Source organism: Canis lupus, chromosome 18, assembly GCF_003254725.2.
Source record: "Canis lupus dingo isolate Sandy chromosome 18, ASM325472v2, whole genome shotgun sequence".
Classification (NCBI taxonomy): domain Eukaryota; kingdom Metazoa; phylum Chordata; class Mammalia; order Carnivora; family Canidae; genus Canis; species Canis lupus.
In genome coordinates, this window is record NC_064260.1 from 48,296,081 (window position 1) to 48,306,020 (window position 9,940).

Sequence of the window (9,940 nt, forward strand, 5' to 3'; positions counted from 1 at the left end):
GAGCAGAGCCGCGGCTCGACGGCGCTGCGCTGGGGGCGAGAGTGCGCGGACGGCCCCGGCCCTCGCCCCGCGCCCCGCACCCGGCACCCGGCACCCCGCGCCCCGCGCCCCGCGCCCCGCACCCCGCGCCCCGCCGGGCTCCCCGCCCCCCGCGCCTCCGCCTGGGGACCACGTCGGCCTTTTGTTGCCGAACCATCTTTTCTTTCAGCGCTTTGCGCAGCAACGGAAATTTCACCCGATCCTCGGTGAAAATTAAAGGAGGTGCCTCTGCCTCTCCCTCTCTCGGTCTCCCCCTGCTTTCTCTGGCTCTCCCCCCACCTCGGCTCCCTCCCGCCCCTCCCCGCCCCTCCCCTCCCCCACCCGCCGCGGAGCCCCAGTCGGCACCGCCTGGCTCGGGAGCCGGCTCGCAGCGCCTCGCCTCGGCCCCGCCGCCCCTTCCATGGGCGCCGCGCTCGCCTGCAGCCGCCGCCGCCGCGGGGCGGGCGCGATGCCACGATGGGCCTGATCTGGCTCCTGCTGCTCAGCCTGCTGGAGCCCGGCTGGCCGGCCGCGGGTCCCGGGGCGCGACTGCGGCGCGATGCGGGCGGCCGCGGCGGCGTCTACGAGCACCTCGGCGGGGCGCCCCGGCGCCGCAAGCTCTACTGCGCCACCAAGTACCACCTCCAGCTGCACCCGAGCGGCCGCGTCAACGGCAGCCTGGAAAACAGCGCCTACAGTGAGTACCGGCCCGCGGGCAGCGGCGGGGTCCCTGGGAGGCGCGCCCGCTCGGGGTCGGCGCGCCCACGGCGCGGAGAGCCGGCCGGGGGGCGCCCCGCGGGGTCCCCGGCCCACCCCTCGCGTCGGGGAGGGCAGCGCAGGGGGCGCGGGGGTCTCGGGTCCGAGGGGACGCGCGGACGGCGGCGCGGCCCGGGGGCTCCCGCTCGGAGGGGTTCGGTGGTCCTGACACGTTCCAGCCCTTTGAGTTCCTCGGAGGAAAGGCGGTGGACGAGGCATTTATCATTTTCTTTATTATTTTGGTGACTTGTCCTCCCGCGGACCTCGGGGCGCCCTGCCGACCCTCCGCGCTGCTGCATCGCGGCCGCCCAAGGGGCCGCCCCGAGGCCTCCTCCCCAAGACCCTCGGCGGGCCGAGCGCGGCTCCGGGCTGCGGCGGGTAGAGCCATCCCCGGCCAGAAGCGCGGAGCCGCAGGCAGGGGGGCGCGCCGCCAGGGGATGGGGGCGGCGGAATTGGAGGGGGCGCCGGAGGGACGCCCGCCCAGGTCTGGGGGCACAGGTCTGCGGCCGCCCCGGCCCGACGGCCCGCCTGGCGCTCCGCTCCCGGAGGTCCGCGGGGCCCCAGGGTTTGGCTCCTCTGGCTGCGCGGGCCGGGCTCGTGCAGAGACTCCTGGAGGGGATCCCGGAGCCCGGCACTGAAGCAGCTCCGCTTGGGGGGAGCAGGAGGCCCGAGCTCTGGGCGCAGCAGGAAAGCGGTGGGGAGCCTACAAGCTGGGCCAGAGGCCGGTCGCCTGCTGCATCCCACGGCCGAGGGTGGGAGGGGGTGAGGTGGATTGAAGGCCTTGCGGGAAACCACTGCTTCCCCCAGGACAGTCGCAGCCCTGGGAGGGCATCTTGGGAGGACACCTCTGGAGCTGAATGCGTTGGGTTGGAGCCATGTCCTGGGCGTCCCCATGCACAGAATGGGGCTCCTCTCACAGCAACACCCCGGTGCTCTCAAATCCAGACTCCCTCAGAGTCCCAGAGCATCAGAATTCTCTGGGTATCCAAGGCAGGCGTCCTGGAGTCGGAGGAGGGCACATGTCCTCGACCACCCCTGTCCGACATCCAGACATGCGCCTTTCTGGTGACCCAGCGGCTCCTTGGAATCCACCCAGCCTGAGTCCTGTAGACCCGGGAGACCTAGGTCCCCAGGCACCTCCAGGGGCAGGAGTCTGGGTCCTGAGATTGCTGCCTTGCTGGGGCGGTCAGGGGCGCTCCCAGAGAGGTGCCCCCTGGAGAGGGCATCTCTGTGGCTCCAGCACCCCAGGAGCCCTTCTAGGGGGACAATGGCCCTACTCAGGCCTTTGTTGGAGGACCTCCAGTGAAAAAGCACTCCTGTGTCCAGAGGGAAGGGTAGGGGAGACTGAAATGTCCTTACCTGCAGTGGGGAGTGGGAGAGCCCGGGGAGCTTCCCTCTGCGAACTCCAGGGTCTAACCCCACTTCCCGCTAACACCCTGTGTCCTGTTTGGACCCTGCCCTGGACCAGTACCTCCTGTCCAGGTCCACGGCCAGTGAGTTATGATGCAGTGCGTGGATTGTATTATCAACTGACTTCATGAAGGGCCCCAGCTTCACCCCTGCCCCAGGCTGCTCAGACCCTTCAGTGCAGTGGGAGAGCCCGGATGCTGGATCTGCAGCTGGGGCTCGAGTTCCAGCTCACACCCTTATGTGTGGTCTTGGGAAGGTCACCTCACCTCGGCAGCCTCAGCTGGCGTGTGTGTCAGATCAGGAAACTGACTCACAAGGTGTTGTAAGGCTCCAGTAAACTCCACATCCTGCAGGACCTCAGTCCCTGGCAGAGTCGGCATGTAGAAATGCTAGTTCTGTTAGTTCCTCCCGTGTTTGAATTCTCCGTGGACAAGCCTTCCCTGCTCTTGTTTCATTGCCCACCCAGTGATTTTTCCTTCCCCTGAACTTCCCAAGTCATCACCCACCTCCCCCCAGAGTGTGTGTGTGTTTCCCTCCCCAGGCCTGGGTGCGTCTTTGGGCTGGGCCAGTGGGTGCTCAGCCATCCGCACCCAGCACTGGGCTGTGTGCGAGGTGCAGGGAGTGATGAGCCTCCACAACTCTTCCCAGGTATCCTGGAGATGACGGCGGTGGAGGTGGGCATCGTGGCCATCAAGGGGCTCTTCTCTGGGCGGTACCTGGCCATGAACAAGAGGGGGCGGCTCTACGCTTCGGTGAGTCCTACCTCTCCTGCAGGCACGCGTGCGTGCAGGGCAGCCATCTCCCTTGGACGTCTCTTCAGGGGACAGAGGGGACATGGGCAGTATCATGCTTTGTCCAGGGATCCACAGGACCCCAGCTGGACGAGAATCTCAGGCCCCGGGTCTCGACACCCATGCTGCTTCAGCTGCTTCTGTTGGAGGCAGCTGCCAGTTTGATTGGCTTGGAGCATGGCCCACAGGGAGGACCCCCCACCCCCGGGGATGAGACTTATGTTCTCCAGTGCCATTGGGTCAAAAAATGCACCTCCAAACATTTTCTCAAGGTGGCTGAGAACAAGGCGGAGATTTTTCCCCGAATTTCCACTAAAATAAACGGACCCAGTGAACCTTAGGGCACAGCGTGACTGTGTATTGGGCAAAGCTTTTCTGTGCCTTCCTGGAGGGAGGAGAGAGGCAGGCAGGGCATGGCACAGCCAGTTCTCCCCAGGATGGAAAGGCAAGAGCTGTTAGTTCTTAGGACCGAACACAGAAGGGACCCAGGACCCGTGTCCCAGGCACATGGATTTGGAACCCAGTCTGTACACCGCCCGAGGCCTCTGCATCAGAAAAGGGTCCCATGACTTTGTGGGCATTGGCAGTGTCCTTCCCTCAAGGGCAGAGGCGGGGATGCATGGAGTAAAATGCATGTAACCAGGAAATTTGCTACCTCCAACTAGTCATTACGTACAATTCGGCTGATACCTCCTTGGGCAATGAGAGGTTTTCCATCCGCATGTAGCCTAGACGACGCAGCCCGAGGACCATCTCCCTGCACCCCCTCGCTCCACTCAGCCTGCTGGCAGGGGACACATGCCAGCCTCTCCCTGCCCCTTCGGAAGTTGGGCGAAATGTGAGCAGGAACAGATGCCGGAAAACACTCCTTTAAGCTGCTTCTTTTATCACAGTTGGGTTTTTTTTTTTTTTTTTTCTGTTTTGTTAAAGGAAAAGCAAAAGTTGGGATGCGCCCATTTGTTTTCTCTGACCCAGGGGCTACTTAATACAAAATCAGGGACCCTCTGGTGCCCAGCGTCTCCTGCGGGTGCTCCCAGAGTCTGCAAACACCAACTGTGGCTTTTAAGGACGTGCCCTTGGGCCGGGGGCCGTTATAACATTTTCTTGAGGTGGACTCTGGCTCTCCCAGAGCCTCAGCCCTGTGCCGCTGGGGCCCAGGGGGCAGAACTGACTTTCCATTCCTGAAGTGGCCTTAGGCCACCTGCAGACACCCGCGTCCCTTATGGAGAGGGGCCCCGGTGAGGAGTTCTTGTTGCTTGGCAAGGATGATGCAGGTCCTGCTGGTCCCGGGGGCCCTCCATCCCCCCTGGGAAGTTCATAGATTGGGCAGGGAGGGCTGAGGGCTGAATCAGACGGGGAAGCCTAAGGACTTCCGCGCTTCCTCCGTGGGGGACCCAAGGCTTTGGGGTACGATCAAAGCATGATCTGGGGGATCCCAGTGGGTCCGAGTCTACCTGTGGCTGCTGTCACTGAGAGCTGACAGTGCTGGCTTTCCTCCCTCTTTCCTTCCTCCCTTCCTTCCTTTCTTCCTTCCTTCCTTCCTTCCTGCCTTCCTGCCTTCCTGCCTTCCTGCCTTCCTTCCATCCTTCTGTCCTTCCTTCCTTCTTTCCTCTGCCCTTCCTTCCTCCTTCCTTCCTTCCAACCTTCCTTCTGACTTCCTTCCTCCCTCCTTCCTTCCTCCTTCCTTCTTTCCTTCCTTCTGTCCTTCCTTCCTTCTTCCTTAATTCTTCTGCCCTTCCTTGTTCCCTTCCTTCCTTCCTTCCTTCCTTCCTTCCTTCCTTCCTTCCTTCCTTCCTCCCTTCTTTCTTCCTCCCTTCCGACCTTCCTTCCTCCTTCCTTCCTTGTGTCCTTCCTTCCTTCCTTGTGTCCTTCCTTCCTCCTTCTGTCCTTCTTTCCTTCCCCCTTCCTTCCTTCCAACCTTCCTTCCTCCCTTCCTTCCTCCCTCCTTCCTTCTGACCTTCCTCCCTCCCTCCTTCCTTTTGACCTTCCTTCCTCCCTCCCTCCCTTCCTTCCTTCCTTCCTTCCTTCCTTCCTTCCTTCCTTCCTTCCTTCCTTCCTCTCTCCCTCTCTCCTTCCTTCTTTCCTTCTGACCTTCTTTATTCCTTCCTTCCTTCCTTCCTTCCTTCCTTCCTTCCTTCCTTCCTTCCTTCCTCCCTCCCTCCCTCCTTCCTTCCAACCTTCCTTCCTGTGTCCTTCCTTCCTCCTTCCATCCTTCTTTCCTTCCTCCTTCCTTCTTTCCTTCTTTCCTTCCTTCCTCCATCCATCCATCCATCCATCTGGTGTTCATCCTTTCATTCGCTAGACCCATGGGCATTTACCATATGCCACACTCTCTCTAGGTAGATCTTCAGGATCTTACTAAATCAGGATCTTACTAAAATGTGAATCCGCTGCTGTCGTGGCCTCCAGGAGTGCCATCACCCCCCAGGTTATCACCCAGGTGCCTTGGCCCCCACAGGAGCTGCCCAGACCGACCGTCTTCTGCTTCTACCTTCTACCATCATTCCCACCGCAGCCTCTGGAACTTCTCTGGGTTCTCCAGAACAAGCTGTGCTGGTCACCCTTCCATGCTTTGCCCAGATTGGAATGCCCCCATCAGAAATGCCCCCTAGAAAGTGCCCATCTCTCCCTAATGACTCTCCCCTAAATGTCACCTCATTGGGAAGGTCTCTCTCAGCAGCATCCTCCTCAGTCCTTGGCCATACTTCCTCCATACTCCAGCACAACCCCTGCCTGGTCCGCTGGGGCTCAGCACCAGCTGGGGTAGCAGCCGTGCCAGCCACCCCCACACGGCCCCAGGCTGGCTTTCCTGGAGCAGCTCCAAATGCTAGCCGAGCCTGAGAAGGAAGGGCAGCCTCCCCAAGGTTGAGGTCAGGCAGTGACAAGCAGCACTTCGGCAGGTGGCACCAGTGGGTGGGAGTGACTGGAGGGAAGGCCCTTGTGGGGCAGAGGGTCTGGGGTGGGACAGCAGGAACCAGAGAGGTGTTGGGAACTTTCGCTGCCGTAAGTCATGGCTGGGGTGCCCTAGCGTCTATGCCCCTGTTCCTGAGCCGACAGCTTCGTCCTCGTCATCCCGACCTCTCTAGGAGCCCCTCTGAGGTACAGGCTCTGCCTCCCCCAGGATGCCCTCCAGAGGGCTTGCACTCTTCACTCTTTGAGGCTTACAAGACTGGGTCCCCTTCAGTTGTCCCACAAAGCGCCTCTGAAGCGAGAAAGGCCACTCTCTGCTTCCTGACTCCTGGGCCTCGGCCATGGCACAGAGAGGCCTGGGAGAGGAGCCTGCTCTGCCCCGAGGTCCTGACAGCTGAGTGTGGGGACCAGACACTAGTGTAGGCATCTGGCTCACCTGCCCCAGATGAAGCACAATGAGCACCAAACACCTCTTTCCCGATGAAGTACAAGTCCAGAGAGAAGGATGGGGTGCTCCAGCTAAGTGGGAGTGGGGGATGCCTCTCCCCATAACCTCAAGCCCTCTCTGCTCTCCCATCCCTCAGGGGATGCCCAGAATGCCCTGGGTCACGGTACAGATGCCACTGACGAAGACCAGGCCTGGGGTGGTGGCAGACCCCAGATCCCAGGTTATGATGCTCTTCTGGTCTGTGCTCAATTCCTCATAGTGTGGGGATCAGGGGCCGTCTGGGGGTGAGTGGGTGGGCTCAGGGTGCCAGGTCACAGGCTGCCCAGTTCGTGGGTCTGGCCCCGACCAGCCTGTGGCCTCCCTGAGAATGGGCCACCTGCACTCGGTAGCAGCCTCCTTCCCCCTCTACAGATGGAGACAGACCATGAGGGTCTTGGGCTCGTACTGCCCACCTCCCCCTGACCCCCAGCACTGACCTCCACAGCGTGCAAGGGAAGCCCCAGGGGTACTTGGCATGCTCACCTGCCTCCAGCTCAGACTGAGGCCACACCTGGGTTGGTGTGAGTCAGACTTACTACCCCCCAACTCGGGGGCACCCCACTAGGTAACTCAAGTCCCTTGAGTTATGAGTCTGTGCCTCTCTCCTCTGGATGCCTGTCTCAGAGAAGCCAGGGACCCAGGCCCGGCCCATGCTTCCTAGCCTGTCCCTGGCCCACATGGGTCCCCGCTCCCCTCTCCCAGCAGTGGTCTCCTCTACATCCCACTTGTGTGGGGACACCCCCACGCCTGGGCTGCCCTGACTACAGCAGTGTCTGTGCTCCTGGCTTCTGCTCCATGTGCGTGGGGCAAGGACCCCGAGGCCAGGCAGCTACTCTCAGAGTTCAAGGCCCAGAGTCAGGACCTATGCTCCAATTTAATGGAGAAGCCAGGCTCATGAAAACCCCGCCAGACCCCTTCCCGTCCTCTTCCCAGTCTTCATTTCTTTTCTCTTTCATGCACATTTTCCAAAAGCAGTCTGGGTGCCATCCTGTTTCTTTTTTTTTTTTTTTTTTTTATTTATGATAGTCAGAGAGAGAGAGAGAGAGAGAGAGAGAGAGAGAGAGAGAGAGAGGCAGAGACACAGGCTCCATGCACCGGGAGCCCGACGTGGGATTCGATCCCGGGTCTCCAGGATCGCGCCCTGGGCCAAAGGCAGGCGCCAAACCGCTGCGCCACCCAGGGTTCCTGCCATCCTGTTTCTGTGATCTGACATCCTGCTGATGTCCAGGCCTCCCGCAGAGATTGAAGGCAGGCCCTGCCTCTGCTCTGCTGAGACAGCCACACATCCCTGTGCTGGGACATCTCCCCCACACCTAGTCAGTGTCCACAAAAGGGGCCAGGGCTGGGGGGCCACTCCCTCCAGGGGCTCAGGAAACTGTGCCGGAGGAGGACACACTTAAGTTGACCCAGGAAACCTGAGTCCACCAGACTGGGAGGAAGGGCGGGCACAGCCTAGGCATGGGTGTCATGGGTCAGATAAGTGCTGGACAGGGCAGGAGGGAGGGGTAAAGGAAAGATAGGTGAAGGGACAGGGGGACCCCTGAGACCCAGTCCCCAGCCTCCTGTGGGGGCCTCCGCGACCTCCCCAGCAGTTGACAGAGATGTCCCGGCCCCACAGGAGAGCTACAACGCCGAGTGTGAGTTCGTGGAGCGGATCCACGAGCTGGGCTACAACACGTACGCCTCGCGGCTGTACCGCACGGCGCCCAGCGGCCCGGGGGCCCAGCGCCAGCCCAGCGCAGAGAGACTGTGGTATGTGTCCGTCAACGGCAAGGGCCGGCCCCGCAGGGGCTTCAAGACACGCCGCACCCAGAAGTCCTCCCTGTTCCTGCCGCGCGTGCTGGACCCCAAGGACCACGAGATGGTGCGGCTGCTGCAGAGCGGGGCCGGGCTCCGCGGCGGCCTGCCCGGGCCCCCCGGCAAGGGCACCCGACCCCGGCGGCGGCGGCAGAGGAAGCGGAGCCGAGGAGGCCACGTGTAGCCCGCCAGGCCCAGCGAAAGGAAGGCTGTCCGTGTTCCAGGCCAGGGTGGGGGGCGCCCAGCGCGCGGCCCGGCGGGTGCAGAGGGTCCACCAGCAGGTGCGGGGCGTCCACCGGCTTGGCAGGCCGTCCTGGCCTCCCTGGTTCTGCCCGCTGGTGTTTTGAGGCCCAGCCCTCCCTGATTCTCTCACACCGGGTCAGATCAGAAAGGAGTCGGGGCTCCGAGGGAGGGCTGCGGTAAATGCGCACAGTTGCGGGCTTCCGTTGGCCAGGAGCCCCCTGGCCCACGGGGAAAACCGACTGCGGGAGCCTCCCTGCAGCGCAGCTGTGGGACTAGTGGGCGTTCGTGTAACTGAAACATTAAAGTATTTTATTCTACTTTGTTATTTAATAGATTATAATGCAGCCTGAGGAGACACTCGCATTTTTTCCTGGAACATATTTGCTTGTGATGATAGCAGCGTCTGTGCCAAATCACTATTTTAAGATGGAAGATTGTATTCCGAGGAATTAAGCTAAAGATGCATTTTAATCCCCCCAGTGTGGAAAGGTGCTATTTTTTGAAACTAATGGATGGTTTGTGTGGATGGAGGGAATAGGCTAATGCGTGTGTCTGTGCGTGTGTGCTCCTGTTCTGTCCGACTGGACTGTACGTACATGTGTCCATGCACACCCGTGCTGGGGGGAGAGAGAAACTGGCTTACTTTGTTTAGAAGTCCAAAAGACCCCCTCCATCAGGAAGCTGTGTGCTTCTCCATGGACAGTTTTGAGCACCTGTGCTACATGCCAGGTACGACTCTCCCTGAACTCCCTTTATCTTGCAACCCACCACCAAAGCCTCGAGCATTCCTGTCTTTGCCTAAGAAAGCAACTTGGGGACTTAGGGAGGAAACATGATTGGCCAAGGTCCACAGCCAGTAGGTGGCCAGGTTCTGTCTTAGAGCAGGTACCTTCCCTGCCTGCCCCCCTCACACACCTGCTCCCCCAACAGTGGCGGTGGGTGGGGTCACCTGAGGCAAGCCCCATGACAGCCACAGGGCCTGGGCAGTGGTTCACTTGTTGGACTTTGTAGGGGCAAAGGGATGTAGGATGCGATGGAGCAAGTGCCACCATGGCTCCCATGTCACCGATGAGGAAGCAGGTTCAGGTGGTGAACCTGCCCCTGGAAACAGAGTTGATGGAATGTGGCAACATCATACCCACGCAGCCCTCAATGTGACACTATTGACGGATGCTCCCTAATGGAAAAAGGAGACATTCGGGCACTTGGGGTTAATATTTAGAATAGCTTGGGTGGGAGAATGTGTTTTTTGCAGCGTGGGCTATGTTTGGGAGAGTCCAAGCAGCTTCAACTCAGCCATGGGCTGGGAGGGAGTTACGGGTTGAACTACATCTCCCCAAAGTCACCTCAGTTAGGGGGACTTACTCAGGACTCCGAGCATGGCCTTACTTGGAAATAGTGCCATCGCACATGCAATCAAGTAGACATGAGGTCACGCTGGAGTAGGCTAGGCCCCGATCCAATATGACTGTGTTCTTGGAAGAGGGAGAAATTTGGAGACAGACCTGAACACAAGGAGACGCCATGT

At 60.7% G+C, this 9,940-nt stretch overlaps 1 protein-coding gene across 1 annotated transcript; it reads left to right on the plus strand.

Moving 5' to 3' along the window:
- The first annotated feature begins 495 nt into the window (after nt 1–495).
- FGF3 (fibroblast growth factor 3) lies at nt 496–8,491 on the plus strand. The gene is made up of 3 exons (XM_025451678.2): nt 496–715; nt 2,833–2,936; nt 7,991–8,491. The coding sequence occupies exons 1-3, from the start codon at nt 496–498 to the stop codon at nt 8,351–8,353; spliced, it is 687 nt and encodes a 228-aa protein (XP_025307463.1). The 3' UTR covers nt 8,354–8,491.
- Nucleotides 8,492–9,940: the final 1,449 nt, after the last annotated feature.

What these genes read in the sequence shown, in the direction of transcription:
- FGF3 (XM_025451678.2), top strand. Translation starts at nt 496, where the DNA reads ATGGGCCTGATCTGGCTCCTGCTGCTCAGCCTGCTGGAGCCCGGCTGG. An exon ending in CCTGGAAAACAGCGCCTACA is followed by an intron (nt 716 to 2,832) that starts GTGAGTACCGGC and finishes AACTCTTCCCAG; the next exon opens with GTATCCTGGAGATGACGGCG. An exon ending in GGGGGCGGCTCTACGCTTCG is followed by an intron (nt 2,937 to 7,990) that starts GTGAGTCCTACC and finishes CCGGCCCCACAG; the next exon opens with GAGAGCTACAACGCCGAGTG.